The sequence below is a fragment of the Palaemon carinicauda genome, chromosome 39 (assembly GCF_036898095.1).
Source record: "Palaemon carinicauda isolate YSFRI2023 chromosome 39, ASM3689809v2, whole genome shotgun sequence".
Taxonomy (NCBI): Eukaryota; Metazoa; Arthropoda; class Malacostraca; order Decapoda; family Palaemonidae; genus Palaemon; species Palaemon carinicauda.
The window spans coordinates 63,318,822-63,341,396 of record NC_090763.1 but is presented as its reverse complement, the minus strand read 5'-3'; the positions used below and the strand labels follow the sequence as shown (position 1 = coordinate 63,341,396).

General features: G+C 45.1%; 1 protein-coding gene across 1 annotated transcript in view; it reads right to left on the bottom strand.

Moving 5' to 3' along the window:
• Positions 1–6,623: 6,623 nt before the first annotated feature.
• LOC137631422 (uncharacterized) overlaps positions 6,624–22,575 on the bottom strand; it is an 80,281-nt gene continuing 64,329 nt past the window's right edge. The window contains exons 6-7 of the mRNA XM_068363187.1: positions 18,215–18,314; positions 6,624–7,007 (exon numbers count right to left, since the gene is read on the bottom strand). Of these exons, the coding sequence (XP_068219288.1) occupies positions 18,255–18,314 (60 nt within the window). The 3' untranslated portion in view covers positions 6,624–7,007; positions 18,215–18,254. The remainder of the gene's footprint in view (positions 7,008–18,214; positions 18,315–22,575) is intronic.

The window sequence follows — 22,575 nt, the reverse complement described above, 5'->3', positions numbered from 1 at the left end:
TTACTTAAGGGGGGGAGTACACGTTAAGAGATATTCACTCTATGACAGTTAAAAGTACATTAACAAATGAGCAAAAGTCAAAAGAGGATACAAAAAGACAGTCCAACCAACTCGTAAAGAAGCAGGGTTATAATATCCAATAATTTAGGTCCAGTCTAAGACAAAGATAAAGCAATATGAATATTAAGCATCAAACCAAATCCTTTTATCAAATTATCGTTCATAAATCGGTGTTATTCTTACCTGCATTAGGGGTGTGATCCAACCCAGTACTCCAGATAAGTCTTAAGAGTACAATCAGACTTTATGAAATTATATCTCTTCTAATGCAGAGAAGAACTGATGCTTTGTTTAACAATTAGGTGTCTTAAAAGCTTAAGCTCCACTAAATAGGGCTTAAAGATAAAAGTTTTAAGAACTGTGAAAACAACCTTTCGGGTAGTTATCCATTCTAGTGTTTGTTCTTTTTCAGACATCAGCTCTGAGAACTTAGGCTACCGAGTGGTTCTTACGGATCACCAGTGTGGCAGCAAGACCATGGATATCATGGGCTCTACGAGGGTCACTAGTGACGCTAACCAAGGATTTATAAGCTCTCATAATCATTTCTCTTAGCCAAAAGGAAATTGAATGTTTTGAATATCTTTTTTGAAGTGCCCTGTGTTCACGAATAAGTTTGGAATTTTGGGTCTAAGATAGGCTATTCTTTTCAGGTACCATCTGACCGCTCTTACAGGGCAGGGTAAAGATTATAGAGTTTTTCAGTTAGCTCTTCGAGAGACTATATCATGAAACGGTCTAATATAGCATCGTTAACAACCAGATTTGGAGTTTTGTCCACAAACTCTGGAAGAAAGGAAAAAGGTTGTTCCTTCCATCCTTTGGAATGTGACATTAGGTAGGATAGACCATTTAGATCACTTACTCACTAGGCTGAAGCTAAGGCAAGGAGAAAGGAAATCTCTAAGGCAAGATCCTTTTCTAAAGCTTTATGCATAGGTTCATAAGGATCTTTTCAAGGACCTAAGAACCCTGTCACTTCCCCGAAAAGGGCCTCAAGTCTACAGTATTCAAAGGGTTAAAGTTGCCTCGTTGTGCCTTGGAGCCAATGGCAAGAGGTAGCGACTGCAAGCGATCAGCAGGCTGATTATCACCATCTGGGTGCTGCAAAGAACAAAACTCCAAAGTTTAAATGAGAGCAGAAACTTCCCATGAAAAGGAGAGATCAAGCTCATTTTATTTGAAAACTTGGCTTAAGGGCGAACGATAACCCTTCACCGCAGTGACTGAAAGGGATTCCTCGTTCCTCAGGAGCGCTGAAAAGTAAGTAATCAGGGGAATAGTGGCCTCGAGTTAAGAAATATTTCCTACAACACAAATCACAAAGTTTTCCTCTTAGCTTGATATATTGCAGAGTCTGACTTTTGTAGGTATCCGGAAAGTCTTTTCGCAAAGCCTCTCTTTCGGAGATGCTAGATAGTCTCCAACCATGAAGAGACAGGAAGAGAACCGCTCTTGGAACTTTCTTATGTGCGGTTGACTTAGTAGGTTTGGACATTCTGGGACTTTTCTTGGGACTTTCGTGAGACTTTCCAGTAGGTCTGGATACCACTCTGCTGTTAGCCACTTTTGGGCTATAGTGTTACTCCAAACTCTAGGGATGTTCTGACTGTTCAGGACCTACGAATCGGACAGAATGGTAGCAATGTGTGTAAAAGTCTAGTCCGTCCCACGGGTTCTGGAAAACATCTTCCATTGCTGCCGCTGGGTCTGGTTCTAAAGAGCAACACAGAGTTTGGTATTCAGACAAGTGGTGAACACATCTAGTGATGGGGAACCCCCACTAGGTCAAATGACTCTTCGCCAATAGAGGGTGTAAAGGACCAGTCTGAACCAACTGTTGTCTCTGGTCAACTCAGATAGTCAGCAATGACATTCCTCCTCCCGGGGATAAACTTCACTGAGACGGGGCACTGCGTTGTTTGTTGCCCAATGATGCATCTCCACTGCTAGTTGGCTAGAGGGTTTGGGGATGTAGGTCACAACTGTGTAATTGTCGTTAATCAACACCACAAGAAGTGGAGTGGTTCTTACGGAATGCCAGGGTAGCAGTAAGACCACTCTCTTTACGACGATTTATATTCTCTCATAATTGCATCTAAGTAGTTTTGATCAGATGTTCAAGACCACTGGCCCTCCAAAGGCCCCTCCACTGAGCGAGATGCATTCTCCAGAAAGGGATTAATTTCTCCAATGAGGTGAGGTGTCCTAGGAGCTTTGCCAAGAATGGGCCTGAAGCAAATTTTCTTCAAAGAAGGTTCTGCCACATTTTTTAATGTTGCTACCTTGTCAGCAGATGGAAACACTGACCTGGGTTGAGTTGGCATCCATGCCTAGATATCTGATGTACTGTTGGAGGAAGAGACTTAACTTTTCTAGATCTAGTTGAATCCCTAACTCCTTGCAGAAGTCTAGGAAGAGATTCTGTGTTTTATAAGCAGGGTTTGAGACTGGTAGTAAAAACCAGTCATCCAGATAGCTCGGAAGCTTGATTTCCATGACACGAGCGCAAGCTGAAACAAGAGTAAAGATCCTGGTAAAGACCTGAGGTGCTGTTGACAGGCTAGCACCTTAAAATGGAAAATTCTGTCTCAAAGGTATAGTGGAAAATTCTATCTTGAAAGGGAAACCTTAGGTACTTCCTTGAGACAGGATGGATGGGAACCTGAACATAATTGGGTAGGAAGTTGTTCTTCCTGATGGGCCTGAATAACAATGGCCAAGGTTCCCATTCTTTAACCTTGTTTACAAGACCAACAGATTCAAATGGGACAAATTTATGATGCGTCTCCAACCTCCCACCAGCTTTTCTACCAAGCATAAATTGCAAAGGAAGCCCAGAAAGTCATCTAAGACTTGAACAGATTCTCTGGACAACATTTTAGATGACCGGGCTGCCAGAGTCAGAGTCAGAGGGAGCAGACGTCTATGAATGGGACTCTATATCAGCAGTGCTTTCATGGTCCAGGGATGGGTCCCGAAGAGCTGCCACCTATGCCAATGGCTTTGTAAGCATCTCCCTATTGGTGATAAGTTAGAGGAAATGCCCTCCCTAGCAGGAGCCTCTGCAGCGAAGACCTCTACGTCGGGGGAGTGTCCTCTATGGAGAAAAGTGGGCTAAGGGTCGTACCTCCAAGGCTGTTGGAAGTCTGCAGGAAGAAGAAAAAGTCTTTGCCAAGTGACCTGCTTAAAAAGACTTGGTTCCTTTGAGGTAGGTGAGGGGCAGGCATACTCAGTGCCACAGCTCTACTCACAAGGGAAGGCCAACTGGCTTTCTCTGGATTTTCCAAGGAAACGGCCACATTTGATGGAGAGAAAAATAGAGAAACCCACCAGGACGGAGTTCCTCAAACAGTGTGTGTCCCTAGTAACAACTGTTTAGTACATCTAGCTTTTTAGAATGTAGTTGGCCCCAAAGGGAGACGGTCCAATGATGAATGGATTCCAGAGCCTTGGTTCCTGATCTTGAGGTTTCAAGGCATTCTCAGCATGTGGATTTTCTTTCAACAAGCTTGATACTGACCCCAACCAGTAGTGCTCTCAGGAACAGGCCTGAATAGCTGTCATAGCTACTACCTCTATATTCTGCATTTTGGGACCCAAGAAAATTAAGGAGAGGTTAGGTAACTTATCACTAGGTACACTGGGTTCCAGGTTAGCCAGTGGACATAAAATCTCCCCTAGCATGGAAGTGGTAAGGGAGGCATCTTAAAAGACCTGCTTGTTTTAAGCAAGTTCTCCAAGGTTGAGAATAGAATGTAAAATACTGTTGGTCTTATTTCTAGTCTGATTAGTGTGTGCCACAGCAAACCCACTGTAGGTTCCGGCTTTCAAATTGAGAGAATACAGTCCTAATATAATGCACAGCTTATTAGCGATTTGCATAAGAGGGGGCTCATTTAGGCCACCCATGCGACAGATTAGGCTCATAATCTTAACGAAAAGTGATGCTTCTGAACTACACATCAAAACTTTGAGGGGGATTACATCAATTGAGCTGGTGGCTGCATGCAGCGAGGGTCTTTGGAGTGTCATCGATATGATATCCTGATCACAAGTGACTCCACCTTTGGGATAACTGGTGATTCTACCTCGATAGACTCTTTAGCACATTTCATGTTTAATCGAACGTCCATCTTCTCTCTATAACATTCAGTGAATGGAGAGAATTGGAGGAAGAGAAAAAATGGGAGTTATGCTCACTACTAATATAGAGTGTTTCTACTTCTAGCAGTTTCCGAGGTAATGACAGTTCTCTTCCTAAACTCAGTCACTCAAGGAAATAAGGGGGAATATATTCCAGCCCCCTTTTGAGCCTGAAAAGAAGGTTCACGTGAAAAATAGTTTGTTCTTCAAATCATTACAAACATTGAGCAAAGTTGTGCGAGTATGTTGTGGTAAAGCAACAGGTTCATCATTTATATAACCAAAATTTGTGGAGGATTATTATTATTACAAGCTAAGCTATAACCTTAATTGGAAAAGCAGGATGATATAAGCCCAAGAGGTCCAACAGGAAAAAAATAGCCTGATATAGAGTAGAAGCTGACAATGGAACAAGACCATGAATTGTTCCATTCAAATACAAGCTTGGGTTGTGGCAACACTATCAGAACATGCATCATCAGGCGACATAGAACAATAGCCATCACGCGGAGGAATACCCAGCGTTGAAATGGTGGAGCCTTCAGTGATGTCATCACTCGTGGGCACAGCGTTACATTTAGAGATGTCATTACACATGGTCACAGTATTGGGTTAGTGACATCATCATGCGTGGCGACCGCATTGTGTCTAGTGACGTCATCAAGCGTGGGCACAGTAGCGCGTCCATTGATGTCATCACACAAAGGCAAAGGGGCGTGTATAAACTTTATTGCCTGAGAACATGTCCAACCGAGTCAATTAGTGGAATTAGTGAATGTGTGTGGTTACTACTGACTAACAAGCAGTTTACTTGGAAGGCGAAGACAATAGGTTCAAAGCGATTTGGTCTGACTTAAGTTGTGGTTGTGGGCACATTTAAAATGGCCCAACCAACTTCTATAAATTGTAACGGGTAAGTTCTGGGACAAGTCCAGAGAATTCGTTAAAGACGAATGGTGGCGAGCACCATCGAGGGTACGAGGCAAGCAAGGTCCACGAGCGAAAGATAAAATAACCCTCCAACAGGAATTCGTACAGGGGGGGAGTGACAGTTTTGACTCCATGTTTATATGAATGGGAACGGGGGACCTTTGATACCTTCATGGGAGATATCTCCAAAAGCGAAAAGTCAACCCCGTTAAAGATTAACAATATATGGCACGCCACTCGATACACTACTGGGAGGCAAGGGACCAAGGGTACTGGTAATAAATCTTAAGGAGCGCAGTGGCCGTAGCTAAGGGATCACTAAGCACAAGATCAATATCAGATGATAAAACAAAATATGATCAGCAATAAGTTACCATTATGGCCGGTGTCATCTATAAGTGAATTCTAAGATGGTTATTGTGGCGTTATCTTTCAATGCAGAAAAGAGCTTACGCTTATCAATTACTGGAAGACAAGGAAGGGGATCGATCTCTCGACCACTGGAAGGACAGCGACTCCCTACAAGACCCACATGAATATTCCACAGAATATAGCTTGCCACAACATTAGCCATTGTTAAGCACAGGCATAGCACATAAGCATACTTAGTGACAATAAGGAAAAGGCACTAATCACCATAACAAGAAATCCATGTGGATTATGCAAGTCATGATCGTAGAGAGAAGGGGGGGGAACTCTTCTTTTAACGGCCACCAGACGACTAGTGAAGCCTACAGGCAGCCACACACAACACTGCTCAGCAGTGGGGATTGTTATGGTAACCAACCTTGGTGCAACAGAGCCCTTTTTCTTTTATCATAGTCTGGTCATAAAAACGAAACTAGGAGTAACCCCATTTAAATGACACTTAAAGTTTGTATTCGCGTAGAAATAGATTTTAATTATCATTACTCGAGACTTTCCATAAATAAGCTGACATTGGTAAAATAGATATTTACAAAATCTATATTTAACTTTTTGATAAATTACTCAGAGGAAAAGGTTGCAAGATTTAATAATTTTGTATACTGTATGTACTTAACTCAAGTCTGGTAGTGCAAACTCCATCTTCAAGCATAGATACATAGAAAATCACAGATCATTGACCTCAATGCAATCATTTCACCATGATTTTGTTTTATCAAATAATTGGCAACCCATTCTGCAACTAATTGGCGACCCATTCTGCAACTAATTGGCGACCCATTCTGGAATAATTAAGTTATATTATTCTATGAAGAATAAATTAGTACCTACAGACTAAAAACTTGTCCTGGTATATTTCCTTATAATGAAGACCTACGATACCACCATCAAATATGGACTTGCCCGCTAATTACTGCTAGTCAGGAAATTTACATACAGAGTTTTATACTATAATTGGTTGAAACCATGATTGAATTTGTTACCCACATTGTTGCATCTTAAGCTAGGCAGGATAGGGAAATGATATACAGCGTGGTTTCGTATCTTCATTGCAACTGATACACAGCGGAAGGAAATACAGATAGCCCGTGACGTGGACAACGAAATCACTTATGTGGGCGGCGCTTAGGCACTACAAGCAGCCTCATCTTACATCTTACACACATGTAACATAAAACACCACATTATTTCATGTCAGATTGTTCGAAACAAATATTTTACCCTAAATTATATGAACTTTTCAAATACAAATACTATTAAAAAAAAAAAAAAAAGTTGAAAACCAGTTTTTCTTCATTTGAAAAGCAGTTGTAGTCTTCATAAAGTTTCAAACAATTGCTATATTAAAGAGGTGATTAGATTACAAATAAAAATACAGTTAAACCTCGCAATAACTGACTAATATTGGGGAAAGGGTGTCCGGTACCACCGATAGTCCGAAGTATCTGCAAAAAGGTTCCGAAAGCATAATATTCAGCAAGATTAGACCAAATTCTATAGGCTATAGGACAACCATATATGCCAAACATGCAGGTAACAAAATGAGCAGCTGAGATTAACACTTGTTTTTCACCTCTGGATGACATAATTATGGAATTAAATTAAATGGCACTCACAAGAAACAAAGTAGTATTCTTAAGGAATGTAGAAGGAACCAGCAAAAATACGGATTACTCCAGACATGGTCATTATTAAAATAAACTGAATATAGTGCCAAAAAGACACTAGCAAGTAATTTTGGAACTATTATATTCATAAAAAAAATGACAAATTCGTAGATAATTTGTATTTTCCCTAACGAAACAAACCCTAGCTATTTAATATGGGTATTACTTTCGGCGTAGCTGAAATGACGAGCCATTAGAATTTTAACGAGCCTCGCAAGTTAGCGAGGGGGTAGGGAGAGGTAGCTTGCTACCCCTCCCCCCCCTCACACACCTGTGATTAGCTCACTTTGCTTAGAGGTAGGACTTCCTGGGGGACAGGACTGGCGGGCAAGTTTGATTAAATAGCCAAGGTTTGTATAGTTAGGAAAAATACAAATTATCTACGAATTTGTCATTTGTTCCGTAACTGAAATACAAACCACGCTATTTAATATGGGTGACTCAACTCTTAGGTAGGGTGGTAAGTCCCAGCCATTACTGGCTTTTGGCTTTACGCCCGGGGACTCAGTATCTGAGTATGTCAGTACTCAAAGATAAGGAGTCCCTGCACCTCGCAAGTGCCTTGCTCTGCAAGGACCGCGGCCTACGTAAGCTTGTGTGTGAAGGAATGAAGTGTGACTCGTCCTAGGAAGTTGACCTGAAGTCCTCTAGATGGAAATCTAGGATAGGACGTTCCCAATACCACCTCGTAAGGGTATGGGGACGTGACAGTATTATCTTAATACTAGGAACACAAGGAAACATGGTTTACCTGCAGTGGTTTGAGGTCAGCTGTGCAGAGAACCCAGGATACTGCTTTACTGCTTTCCCAAAGAGGGGAGAATGAAGAAAAGAATAAGGGCCAGGCATACCTTTTCATTCATGCACACTAAAACTGGGTAACAATGCCCTCAACCCTCTGCTACTTGTCCATTAAGGAGCCTGAGGTTTAAACCAGCTGTTGTGCAAGCACCACAGGGCCGATAGAAAATATATCGAGCCTCCTGTGGGTCACGTCTTGCAGGTAGTGGGCTGTGAAGGTCGTCTGATGCTTCAGAACCCCTGCGTCACTGAGTAGTTCTTCTTGAAGGCCAGGGACGTAGCAATGCCCCTGACATCATTAGCTCTAGGACGACGTGACGGAGGAGGGTCGGGATTCAGGGAATGATGGATAACCCTGCGAATCCACGCTGAGATAGTATTCTTAGCGACCCCCTCTTTGTCCTTCCGGTGCTCACAAACAATGCCTGCACCCGAGGACAAATTGCAGCTGTTCTCTTAAGATAGAACCTCAGACTCCACACTGGGCACAGTAGGCGATGGTCTGGGTCATCTGTTACAGAACGAAGACTCTAAATCCGGAAAGAGTCGAACCGAGGGTCCGGCAATCCTGGATTTTGAGTCTTGGCAACAAACTCAGGGACGAATCTGAACGTTACCTCCCCCCATCCCCTTGAATGGGCGATGTCATACAAGAGACCATGAAGTTCGCAGACTCGCTTGGCTGATGCCAAAGCAAGTAGGAACACAGTTTTCCAAGTCAGGTGGCAATCAGAGGCCTGGCATAATGGTTCGAAGGGAGGTCTCTTGAGAGACCTGAGAACTCGAACCACGTTCCTTGGAGGAGGTCTCACTTTCGACTGAGGGCAGGTAAGTTCATAACTTCGTATGAGTAGAGAAAGTGCCAGCGAAGAGGAAATGTCCATTCCTTTGAGCCTGAAGGCAACACTTAAGGCTGAGCGATAGCCTTTCACTGCCGAGACTGAAAGGCGCATTTCTTCCCGCAAATACATGAGAAACTCCGCCATTGCTGGAATAGCGATATCGAGTGGAGAGATACCCCTTCCACGACACCAACCACAGAAAACTCTCCACTTTGCCTGGTAGACCCCTGCGGATGACTTTCGCAGGTGTCGAGACATCCTTTCAGCAACTTGTTGTGAAAAGCTTCTCTCTGTGAGGAGATGCTGGATAGTCTCCAGGCGTGAAGCCGCAGCGAAGCTACGGCTTTGTGAAAGATGTTGGCGTGTGGTTATTTGAGTAGCTCGTGTCATGGAGGAAGTTCTCTCGGGAGTTCCGTCAGGAGCTGCAGAAGGTCCGGAAACCACTCAGCGTGATGCCATAGCGGAGCTATCAAGTTCATTGAAAGGTTGACCGATATTCTGGTCTTGTTGAGTACCCTCCTCATTAGACAGAATGGGGGAAAGGCGTATACGTCGATGTTGTCCCACCATTGTTAGAAGGAATCTTGCCAGAGTGCCTTGGGGTCCGGGACTGGGGAGCAGTATAGCGGAAGCTTGAAATTCAAAGCTGTCACGAACAGATCCACCGTCGGGGAACCCCACAAAGTCAGGATCCACCGTCAGGGAACCCCACAAAGTCAGGACTTTGTTGGCTACTAGACGATCCAAAGACCACTCGGTACTCACTATCTGGGATGCCCTGCTCAGACTGTCGGCAAGCACATTCCTCTTGCCTGGAATGAAACGAGCTGATAGTGGAATCAAGTGGACTTCGGTCCATCTTAGTATCTCTACTGCAAGATGGGATAGCTGCTCTGAAAAGGTACCTACCTGCTTGTTGATGTAAGCCACTACCGTGGTGTTGTCGCTCATCACCACCACGGAGTGACCAGCCAGGTACTGTTGGAACTGTTGAAGTGCCAGGAATACGGCCTTCATTTCTAGCAGATTTATGTGGAGGCACTTTTCTGATTCTGACCAGAGGCCTGAGGTCCTGTGGTTCAGAACATGGGCCCCCCCCCCCCCCTTTCTTTGAGGTGTCCGAGAACAGCATCAAATCCGGGGGGAGGACTAAAAAATCCACTCCCTTTCGTAGGTTCTCGTCTGTCACCCACCACTGAAGGTCCGTCCGTTCCGCAGGACCCATAGGGACCAAGACGTCCGGGGAATCGTGTCCCTGATTCCACCGGGACTTGAGTCGCCATTGCAGGGATCTCATCCTGAGGTGACCGTTTGGAACTAATTGCCATGGAAGAAAGGTGACTGAGGAGACGTAACCACGATTGGGCTGGGAGTTCTTGTTTGAGGAAAGGATCTTCGACCCTCCTCAGCCTTGCTATCCTGTATGGGAAGGCTTTGTTGAGATTGGTGTCCAAGATCATGCCTAGATATACCAATCGCTGAATTGGAAGCAGAGAAGAATTCGAGATTTACCATGATCCCTAGATCTTGGCAAAGTCCCAGAAGCTTGTCTCGGTGTCGAAGGGGGGTTGACAGTCTGCCAGGATCAGCCAGTCGTCCAGAAACGGAGGAGACGGATGCCGATCCTGCGTGCCCACGAAGAAATCAGGGTGAACACTCTGGTAAATACCCGAGGTGCTGTGGAGAGACCGAAACACAGCACCTTGAACTGGTAGATCTTTTTGTCTAGGCTGAATCTTAAGTACTTCCTTGAAGACAGATGGACTGGGATCTGGAAGTACGAGTCCTTCAGGTCCAGTGTACACATGAAGTCTGACCGTGTCCGCCGTCTCGCTGCAAGTCTGACCGTGTCCGCCGTCTCGCTGCAAGTCTGACCGTGTCCGCCGTCTCGCTGCAAGTCTGACCGTGTCCGCCGTCTCGCTGCAAGTCTGACCGTGTCCGCCGTCTCGCTGCAAGTCTGACCGTGTCCGCCGTCTCGCTGCAAGTCTGACCGTGTCCGCCGTCTCGCTGCAAGTCTGACCGTGTCCGCCGTCTCGCTGCAAGTCTGACCGTGTCCGCCGTCTCGCTGCAAGTCTGACCGTGTCCGCCGTCTCGCTGCAAGTCTGACCGTGTCCGCCGTCTCGCTGCAAGTCTGACCGTGTCCGCCGTCTCGCTGCAAGTCTGACCGTGTCCGCCGTCTCGCTGCAAGTCTGACCGTGTCCGCCGTCTCGCTGCAAGTCTGACCGTGTCCGCCGTCTCGCTGCAAGTCTGACCGTGTCCGCCGTCTCGCTGCAAGTCTGACCGTGTCCGCCGTCTCGCTGCAAGTCTGACCGTGTCCGCCGTCTCGCTGCAAGTCTGACCGTGTCCGCCGTCTCGCTGCAAGTCTGACCGTGTCCGCCGTCTCGCTGCAAGTCTGACCGTGTCCGCCGTCTCGCTGCAAGTCTGACCGTGTCCGCCGTCTCGCTGCAAGTCTGACCGTGTCCGCCGTCTCGCTGCAAGTCTGACCGTGTCCGCCGTCTCGCTGCAAGTCTGACCGTGTCCGCCGTCTCGCTGCAAGTCTGACCGTGTCCGCCGTCTCCATGCTGGACGGGGTTTGTTTGACAAACCTGTTCAGAGCTGAGAGGTCGATGACTGGTCTCCAGCCTCCAGACGCCTTCCTTACAAGAAAGAGTCGACTGAAGCAGCCTGGGGAACCGTCGACGACGACCTGGAGAGCGCCCTTCTTTAACATGTTCTCGACTTCTGCCCGTAGGGCTACCCCCCTTGCCGATCCCGTGGCAAAGGAGCTCAACGACACTGGATCCGCTGTCAGGGGAGGTAGAGATGTTGTGAACGGGACGCGATATCCCTGACTGATTACGGAAATCGTCCAGGAATCGGCCCAGAGTTGCTGCCACCTGATTGCGCAACTTTGTAGGCATCCCCCCACTGGTGGACATGCAGGGGGATTGCCAATCCTAGCGTTTGCGGCCACGGCCACTCCCTCTAGGATTTTTTCCCTCCCCTGGAGAACTTTTTGCCTTTCTTGTCTTTGACAGGAAAGGGCTTCGACACCGTTGCCTTTGCTGCCACTGCCGGTTTCGTCGTCTTGGACGGGCGAGATTGAGGTGCTGGAGGTTTATAGGGCTTTGATGTAAGAGCCCTATGTAGGAGAGAGTCCTGGTTGGACTTCCTCCACCTCTCAGCTGCCTGTTGCGCGTCTTTAGGTTCAAACAGATTCTTTCCCAAAATGGAAGAATGTCTGAGCCTGCTGACCTCGACGTCTGGGACCTTCCTGTGGAACCTCTTTGCCACCGCATCACGTCGTTTCAGAATGGAATTGGCCCACAAGTTCGAGACTTGGTGGGCCAGAAACTCAATGGTGCAGGTGCCCGAAAGGAGGAAGGTCTCCAGGGCTTTCCTGGTGCTCTCCTTAGACAAGTCCTCGTATTGCAACAGGATGCCAAGAGACCCCAGCCAGACATCCAGCCACGAAGTAGCCTGTATGGCACAATTCGCAACCTTCTCCTGACTTAGGATCTGTCGCCGAGAAAGACACTTGCTGGCTAGAGAGCCTCTCAAGAGGGACTCCCTTGGTGAGCTCTTCCACAGAATGGTGCAAGGGAAGAGCTAGGCAAGACTCCTCCATGATCTCAAAGTACCTCCTCTGGTGGATACGAGGAGGGGGGAGGAGTTTGTTGCCAGCAGTGGAATGGCTGGAGGAGGCGAGCTCGGAGAGCTGGCCCTCAACCTTATCCCTGGCACTCTTCACCCCTTGGGACCAGGGCAAAGCCGTACTGGCCTTAGCGGGCTTCTGAGTGCCAAAGACTCGGTCCAGGACCGTGTCCTTGCCCTCTCTAGGAGGAATCTCAGGATCCGGAAACTGTTGAGATGCCTCATCAGGGTCAGAACCTGCCAGAAGGCATGCTCTGACTCCTGTGGCTCCCCTTCTGGAGAACTGGCAGCAAAGTCTCCCGTCCCCAAAGGCTCTTCTTGGGGGGACACGTGGACGTTCTCTGCGGGTCTTCTTGGCTCTGGTCGAATCCTTGAGGATGACTTGGGGATGGTCCTTAGGTTCCCTCCTGGGAGAAATACAGGACTCCAACGACGACGTCTGTGGGCTCTTCTCCACCCCAACCTGGGACGATTCTCCTGTACAAGGTGGGGTTTCTCCCATTAGTGCGATGGGAGAACGTCTCACCTCGGTAGACTCCCGAGGACGGAAAATCCTCGTCCACAGGAGGGAGAAAAAGTCTAGGGGGGGGGAGAAAGAGCCTTCCTCGAGGACTTCCGGGGAGCCAGCTTGGCCCTGGGAGAAGTTATCACGACTTCTACTAATCTCTTCCTCTTCAGTGGGGTTGGAGCTGCCATCGATTTGAGGCCCATTTCAGAGAAGGCAGGTTTGAAAGTCTGCATGACGGCTCTGACAAGGGACCCGAACCATGGCTGCTTACTCCTTCTGAAAGGAAGGGGATCGAGTGATCCTTCTGAGTAGAAACTACAACTGGGCTTGCCTGAAAAGAAAGGGAAGAAGAAGGTTGGATCCTGGACTATCTGGAGTATTCCCCTCCTCCTGCGGGAGCACTGATCTGCGCTTGCACGGGGGGGGGGGGGGGGGTTGTGAAGATGACAACATGGAGGCTCTCGTTCCTGTAGCTTCGCGCTGGGGATCGCGCGCCGGGATTTCCCCTGGTTCACGGGCGGGCGCGGAGATGATGGCGTGGGCGCGCCGGCGAGCGACTGCGCACAGGCGAGGGGGCGCGTGGGGGCGCGGGCGATCTACGACGCGTGGGCGCGTTGGCGCGCAGGTGATGGAGCGCGCAGGTGATGGAGCGCGCGGGTGTGCAGGTGATCAGTGGCGCGCAGGTGCGCGATCTGGCGTAAGCAGAGGGTGTGCAAGCGCTTGCTCGCGCGCGTGGGCGCGCAGGATCTCGAGCTCTAGAAGGCATGTGCGCAGGGGAAATACCCCTAGTGCGTGGGCGTGCAGGAGGGTGCACTCCAGGAGCTGGAACAGGAGCGCGCAATGGAGACTGCGCGCGATGGCGCGCAGGCGAGGGCTGACGAGCAGGCGAGGTCCGAAGGCGCGTAGGAGATCGCTGACGGGAAGGAGAAGAAAGATTCTTCCCTCCTGCGCCCAGATCCGGAGATAGTGGGCGCGCAGGCGAACGTTGGCGAGCAGGAGGTCGTGGGCGCACAGGAGATCGTGGGCGCGCAGTTGTGCGCTGGCGAGGAGAGGATCGCTAGCGTGCAGGTGATCGTTGGCGAGGAGAAGATCGCTGGCGCGCAGGTGATCGCTGGCCAGCAGGAGAGCGCTGGTGCGTAGTCTCAGCAACAGGAGATCGCTAGAGCGTTGTCCCTGGAACAGGAGGTCTCTGAAGTGATGTCTCAGGAACAGCAGGCGAGTGCTTGCGCGCGGGCGCGCAGGAGAACGTTGGCGCAGGGGATATCTGGTGCTTAAGGGATTTACTCACAATGTGAGAAAGCCCCCTTTGCCCCGAAGGGACTGATGCCCGTTGGATAACAGGGTGCGTGGGCGCCCACAGGGCGTCAGCGGCCAGGAACGGAGACGGGAGGTCAGCAGGTCTGGCAGGCGAAGGAGATCATGAACGGTCTGAAGAGAGGTCCAGGGATGCAGATGCAACGGTCGGTGCATGGCGAGGAGGATCCTCTGCGAGGGACTGCGAAGGCGAAGAACTGAAGAGGCACCTTCTATCTCCCTTGTGGGGAGAAGGAAGGCCTCTACGACGAAGGGGAGGGCGAGCTTCAGTCCGATTCGTCCTCTGGGGGCAGCAGGCAGACCATCGTCAGTCCTCCGAAGAGGACTCTCTGTTAGTGAACTCCCCCGAGGGGCCGAGGGGGAGAATTACCTGCAGGAGAGACCGTTGGACTTAGCTACTCCCTCGAAGGATGTTCGGAGGGGGGAACTAAGCCTTCAGCTACATCAGGAAAAATAACAGGGGTTTGACCTAACTAGTCGGAAGCCCCTGCCACAACAACGTCGACGATAGACAGAGGATCAACCTCTGCTACCGTCGGCGACTGTTTGACAGCAGCCCCCAACCTGATTATGTCAAACAGGGCTTCCTTGGACAGAGGATCAACCTCTGCTACCGTCGGCGACTGTTTGACAGCAGCCCCCAACCTGATTATGTCAAACAGGGCTTCCTTGGAGGGCGAACCCTGAAGCCCCAAGGAAGCCCAAAGCTGTAACAAATCATTGTTAGACACATTGTTATCAGAAATATCCTCCCCTGGGGGAGGAGGAGGAGCTGCCTCGCTATGGGAGGCAACTCCCTCTCCCGAACCCCGAGGTTGGTGAACGTAAGTACGGCCTACGCTACCACTCGACGGCTTCTCGGAAGAGACCGATCGAGTGGGAGCTTCGGAGGAGGTTCGGGCTACGGAAGAAGAGTCCTTGGGATTTTCTCTCTTCAAGGAAACCCCTGAAGGAGAAATATCCCGTTTAGACTTCTTCTTCCGGCGCCGGGAAAACCTCTCCCACTGGGAGGTAGACCACTCCTTACACTCACCACATACTCTATTCCTATCACACCGTTGACCCCTACAAGAAGGACATAAGGTGTGAGGGTCCGTGTCGACCGCCGACATATAAGTACCACAAGGGCGGTCAGGAAGCCGGGACACTTCTGCATGGTAGAGGCCAACTTCCAAACACACTGTATAAAAGAATAAGCAAAAACAAAGATCAAAGGCTGTCAAGTAAGCGAGGGTGAGAGCAGACACGTCTGATCGTCACCCGAGCCAAAAGCAAAGAGCTAGTCACAGGTGTGTGAGGGGGGGAGGGGTAGAAAGCTACCCTTCCCTACCCCCTCGCCAACTAGCAAGGGGGTAGTAAACCCTCGTTAAAATTCTAATGGCTCGTCATTTCAGCTACGCCGAAAGTAATAGCCATATTAAATAGCGTGGTTTGTATTTCAGTTACGGAACAAATTATTGTAAAATAATGCATGAAACACTACCTTACTTGTAAATTAGCAAGTAAATATATACAGTATGACTATTGTATATATTCGTGTATAAAATGATCTTTACATAAAACATGTAAAAACTGAGGATACATTTTAATTTGTCCCATATATGTAGTATAAAAACTACTAATCATGAAAGCATCTGTGTAGGCCTTTAAGTTATTTTTTGGTTATGTTAAGATATTAAAAATTATTTTGACTTAATGTATGCTTAGAAATAAAAAATAAATCAAATAAAACTGATTCTATATCTTATTAGGATACGAAATGAAGGGAGCCAGTGGTTTCCAGTGTGAGTGGGACTGAGACAGGAATGTGTGATGTCAACATGGTTGTTCAATTTATCTGTTGATGGAGCGGTGAATGCTAGAGTGCTTGGTCAAGGAGTGAAACTGATAGATGAGAGTGATCATGAATGGGAGGTAAATCACTTGTTGTTTGCGGATGATACTGTACTGGTTGCAGAGTCTGAAGAGAAGCTTGGTTGATTAGTGACAGAGTTTGGAAGGGTATGTGAGAGATGGAATTTGAGAGTTAATGTGGGTAAGAGTAAGGTTATAAAATGCACGAGAAGGGAGGGTGGTGCGAGGTTGAATGTCATGTTGAATGGAGAGTTACTTGAAGTAGATCAGTTTAAGTACTTGGGGGTCTGTTGTTGCAGCAAATGGTGGCGAGGAAGTAGATATACGTCAGAGTGAATGAAGGATGCAAAGTGTTGGGGGGCAGTGAAGGGAATGGTAAAGAATAGAGGATTAGGCATGAATGTAAAGAGTTCTGTCTGTGAAAGTGATTGTGCTAACTGATGTATGGATCGGAGTTGTGGGGAATGAAAGTGACACAGAAATTGAATGTTTGAGATGAAGTGTCAGAGTAGCTGGTGTATCTCGTTTAGATAGAGTTAAGAACAAAGTAGCGAAAGTAAGAAAGTGGTGTAAGAAATGATTTAGCAGCTAGAGTGGATATGTCTTGAGGTGGTTTGGCCATGTTGAGGGAATGAAAAATGGCTGTCTACTAAAGAAGGTGATGAATGCAAGAGTTGAATGGAGAAGTACAAGAGGACGGCCAAGGTTTGGCTGGATGGATGGAGTGAAGAAAGCTCTTTGTTATAGGATAGATGTGAGAGGGGCAAGTGTGTGCTAGAAATAGAAATGAATGGCGAGCAATTGTGATGCAGTTCCAGTAGGTCCTGCTGCTTCCTCTGGTTGCCTTGGTGGCCACGGATGTAGCAGTAGTAGGGGATTCAGCGTGTGAAACTTCATTTGTGGTGGATAACGGGGAAGGTAGGCGGTGGCACCACCCTAGCTGTACCAGCCAAACTCTGCCGAATCCCTTGTCAAGCTGGGAGGAGCAGAGAGAGGAAAGGTTCCCTTATGTTCCCTTGTTTTGATGTCGGCTACCCCCCAAAATTGGGGGAAGTGCCTTGGTAAATAGATAGATATCTTATTTTCGCTACATACGTTGCCGGTAAATAGCCAGATATCTTATTTTGACTATATACATTGCTCAAAAGGGAAACCACTTTGCTTGTTTAAGTTTCATTGTCAAACGAACGAATGGACAAACGAACCTAGCATTTACATATCCAAGTGATAACTAGTGATACTTATAGTTTTTAGTTAATAGTATCAAACCTCTTATCAATTATCTGATAGTTTGAATAAGTTTGTAAATTACATTAAGAATACTTTTATTTATATGCACGCATATCCTGATAGTGGTAGCTTAAATCGGTTGATTATGTTTAGGGCTACATATTCTCAGCTGGTCTCAAATATGCAGTTTCTAAACTTATTCCAAGGATCTGATAATATACATATTGCACAAATGTCCATGCTATATGTTATAGACTACCATAGTTTACAAACAGTTTACTATAAGCTATTAGCGTCCTTAGTTATCAATTGGATGTGTAATTGCACACGTTAGTTTGTTCAGTTTTCCTTTTTGGTATCATGAAGGAGAAACATGACATGGAAACAGCTTTACGTAGTTTATTTTTAATTTCTAAGACTACGTCAAGTAAAACCATTTTTCATGATCATACACTATTAAGACTACTACTTGTTATTCATATATGTGCATATCCTCTAAACTGGTTGCTTGAAATTAGCTCATGACAAGATCAGCCAAGTGTGTTTACATGTTATGAAATAGGCTCGTACGGACTATTTACTTCTTATGGTGACCCTTTCCAACTGAATGCTACTCTGGTTATCCGAAGTCCGTAGTAACAGTGTCCATTGCTGCAAGGTTCTACACTAAAGTAAATTTTATTTTTCCTCATCATGCAAACCCGTGTCATTTAATAAGGTACATATTAATGTACAAGCTGGTAAGGCCAATTAAGTATCATCAAGGATCTAGCAATAAATATGGTACAGTATGCCCTACTTACTTGTGTGTCTGGTCAACAGTCTGTAGCCTGACTCTGGGCCTCAATAACTCGAGCCTTGACTAGTGGGATGGATGGGATGGTGCGTGTACAGTTCAATAACCTTAAAAAAGTGCACATCGTTAGGGGGATTTTTAAGTAGAGAGATAATGATATGTAAATTTACCAGCCTTCAATGGTCTAAGGGGAAAATTAAAAGATTTTAAATTAAACTTTAAAAAATAATGACAGCTTTAAACTTTGGCACCGGTTTTGGCGTCAAAGAGCAGTTGAACAGTAAATCTAGGCCATGTTCATATAAAAGACATCAAGAGGGCAAAAGGCCCAACCCAGTACAGTATGCTTCTCCTTTAGACACAACACAAAAATAAATGAAACGTGAATGTGTGTAGAGCTGCAAGTTTCAAAGTAATGAAACAAGCCAATAAAAAAACTCTTGGTACCACCAAATAAAGTTATCCTCAAATTCAAAGATATTACAACTATATATCCTGTGACTGTAAGTACAACCTTCTCATGTGACTAAAATCTACAAATACAGTTGGCCAGGGAGCACAGCTTCAGCTATTCAATACTCGACATACTACTGGAATAGAGCAGAGGGCATCCTGATCTGAGGTAAGGACACCAATGAACATGAAGTCCCATAGATATGCTACAGACATTGAAAAGCAGCAACCCGACTATAACTCAACTAAAGCAAATTACAATGTGAATGAAGTTTAACTTCATGGTGGTTGATGTAAGAGTCACATACAGATGAAAAATTAAATATACATTTCATGGTTGATATGAGCATCACCTACAGATCAAAAATTATATAAAAAATTTATAAGAACCAATCAGTTTGCAGTTTCCTCCACCTTATCAATTACCTAATCAAATTAATTTCACCACTCGCAACACGTCACACCTCTCCAAAATTTGACTGCACATGCAGATGGAAAGGAGTGTTTCACATTCCATGAACAGTCATACATAGCAAGCCATGCATGGACTCAAGAACCTTGACTGCTACCATCACTCCCCGTGGATGCCTGTTCAGTGGAACTTCTACCATAGCCATCAAGGAAGTGCACTAAAACCTAATGATAAACTTTCAGATTCTTAATTAATATTGGGTGCTCATATTGCTTGATGGAAAAGGAACTGGCAGTCATGGTATGGATACGTAATAATTTTCACCATTATTGAAAGAAATAAGTTATGATTGACCATCATAAGACACAAAATTTCAATCAAAAGGGCATGTCCTCTGTTCACATACTATAAAGAATCCTACACAGGCAAAAAAATATGACTGGTAATACTGTACAGTATGACTGTACTCTTTAGTACAGTATACAGTATGACTATTCCCTTTCCAGCATGTAAAAGTAGTAAAAAACTATTCTAGATACTGTTACGTCACCCTATGAAATGCCATGTAAGGTTATATCCAAAATATTAGCAGGAACAGTCAGTACCCACATATGGGCATTAGTATTCCCTAAGTCCTAACTATTGGAAATAGAGGTTAGTAGAAAAATTTAATCAAGATTATAAAAACAGAGTGAGATAGCAATGCAAACCAAGAAGTTAACAAACTGTTCAAACATTTAAAGGAGTAAAAACTCATACCCTTAAAAAACTGCAAAGAAAAGACAACGAAAGTGGAATGGTCATGCACTCGCCTATAATTATCCCCCAGAAACTTCCAGCAACACATGTTGCAAACAGTGCACAAGATGCACACACGATACATGATGGGAATAGTCTATGCAAGCTCAGATAGCCAAAAGTTTCATAAAAAAGTTTTCTTGTACTGACTATAGCCTCCATTCTATACAAGGAGTTCAGGCAGTTAATTGTATCAAAACAATGAACCAAACTCTTGAGCAAAATAATTAGGCCAATTTAAGTTTAATGTTGACTGCATCTCCAGATATTCTCACCCCTTATCAGCCATAACCTATAAACTAACATAACTAATGGAAAAGTTGAACATAGAAGTAAAGGTCCAACAGCAAAACTTAGGCAAATTCCTATGACTCTACTGGAGCAACACACAGGCTGTTACAAGGGAGACAACAGTCACATTCCTAATAGGTAGAAATCTAAAGGCAATCACCATACTGTATCTGCAACACAGCAAAGAGCATTAGATTCATACCAGAAGCTTCAATATAATCACAAAACAGGGCTACGCCAATGAAGAAAAACAAAATTATTTTGAAATAAAACTATTGTGATTAGATAAACCTCACTCAAAGTTCTGAAGTTTAATACAGTAGTAACTTAATTCACCAACAGGCAGGAAATGAATTTAATGGCAAAATATTTAGTAAAGGGAACATTTTATAAACTAGAAAATTAATATTAGTCATTACCAACATTGGGCTAAGGCTTAACAATGGGGCTCTAAAACAAGGAAAAAAACTTTCACTGTTTACCAAGGTAGCTGATGTATCATAGATATACTGTACTGAAATTAAGACAACTATTCTAGATAGGAGCAAAGCACTACTTAGAACAGAGGACAACCCATTTGTTGTCTTTCAAGTTGAAGAAAGGATGTACTGTACTGTACTCTCAAGATGTGTCCAGGGGCACTTATAATAAAGACCAGGACTTGTTGCTAATAAATAGGGAGTGGCAATGGTAACTACTTCAGTTTCTTTTAGTTTCTATATTATTTCCTTTATTGTGAAGAAAAAACATAGAAAAAAACTAATATCTAAACAACCTATTATTATGCACATAAGTACACAAGTAATTTTCATTCAATTAAAGTACACAAGCCCTGTATACAAAAAAGTTCAAAAGTCTGTACAAAAATAACCTTTCCATATATGACAAAGCAAAAATAATTTTTATATGATCCTTACATTATCCATAAAAAATAGTTATTACCATCAATAGCCTACATATAAGTGAAGAGTTTTTTTAATTCCATATTAACTATCAAATTGGCTCTATGTCCAATAAATTACTTAAACCAGTAAAATCTTGTAGAACCGTGATTTAAAAAGCAAACTAAACCATAAATCTAACACATTTTCATGAGTACACATGTTGCAACAGTGACACATGTGGCCTTTGGTCAAATCTAATTATTCTCATGTAATGCATTGGTGTAATTGTTTGTGCCACCAGCTATCCTTGCCTCCTAAAGGCCCTTCCCTTTGATGAAGGAGTTATCTAAATGGAAGACAGCCTGTGAATAGTGGTTTTCACACGCCCCTGATGTATACACGACACTCACGAGGTGCTCGCGCGAGGGTAGTAACCTCTGCATTCCATGCTTTTAATTTTCTCTGGTATATTTGGAAGATTTATATCAGAAAAAGTGGAAAGGACTTCTTCACCGGGCGTCACAGGTCTCTCCCCAGAAATAGATTTTTCCTTCGTCAAAATCCCTTTATTTCTTGGGTAGCCTATACAGCATGTGTGTCTATAGCATAAAAAATAACAGGACAGCAAATTTCAATATGTAATTCCCTTTCGTAGTCGGAAAAAATGTTATTTTGATAATAAGATAAATTTTTGAATATACTTACCCGGTGATTATAATAGCTGCAACTCTGTTGCTCGACAGAAAACTCTAAGGTAAAATTCGCCAGCGATAGCTACACAGGTTGCGGGTGTACCCAACAGCGCAATCTGTCGTCCAGATACCCAGTACTCAATGTAAACAAAGAACTCAATTTTCTCCTCGTCCCACTGCGTCTCTATTGGGGAGGAAGGGAGGGTCCTTTAATTTATAATCACCGGGTAAGTATATTCAAAAATTTATTTTATTATCAAAATAACATTTTTCAATATTTAACTTAGCCGGTGATTATAATAGCTGATTCACACCCAGGGGGGTGGGTAGAGACCAGCAAAATATGTTTACATTATTATGAGCTAAGAATTTTTATTTCATTTTAGAAGTTATCAAAATAACAAAAACAAAATAAATAGGTACCTGGTAAGGAAGTCGACTTGAACAATTACTCTGCCTTTTTAAGTACGTCTTCCTTACGGAGGCTAGCGATCCTCTTAGGATGCTGATCGACCCCTAGGATCTGAAGTATCAAGGGTTGCAACCCATACAACAGGACCTCATCAAAACCCCTAATCTAGGCGCTTCTCAAGAAATGACTTTGACTACCCGCCAAATCAACCAGGATGCGAAAGGCTTCTTAGCCTTCCGGACAACCCAAAAACAACAATAAAAACATTTCAAGAGAAAGATTAAAAAGGTTATGGAATTAGGGAATTGTAGTGGTTGAGCCCTCACCCACTACTGCACTCGCTGCTACGAATGGTCCCAGAGTGTAGCAGTCCTCGTAAAGAGACTGGACATCCTTAAGATAAAAAGACGCGAACACTGACTTGCT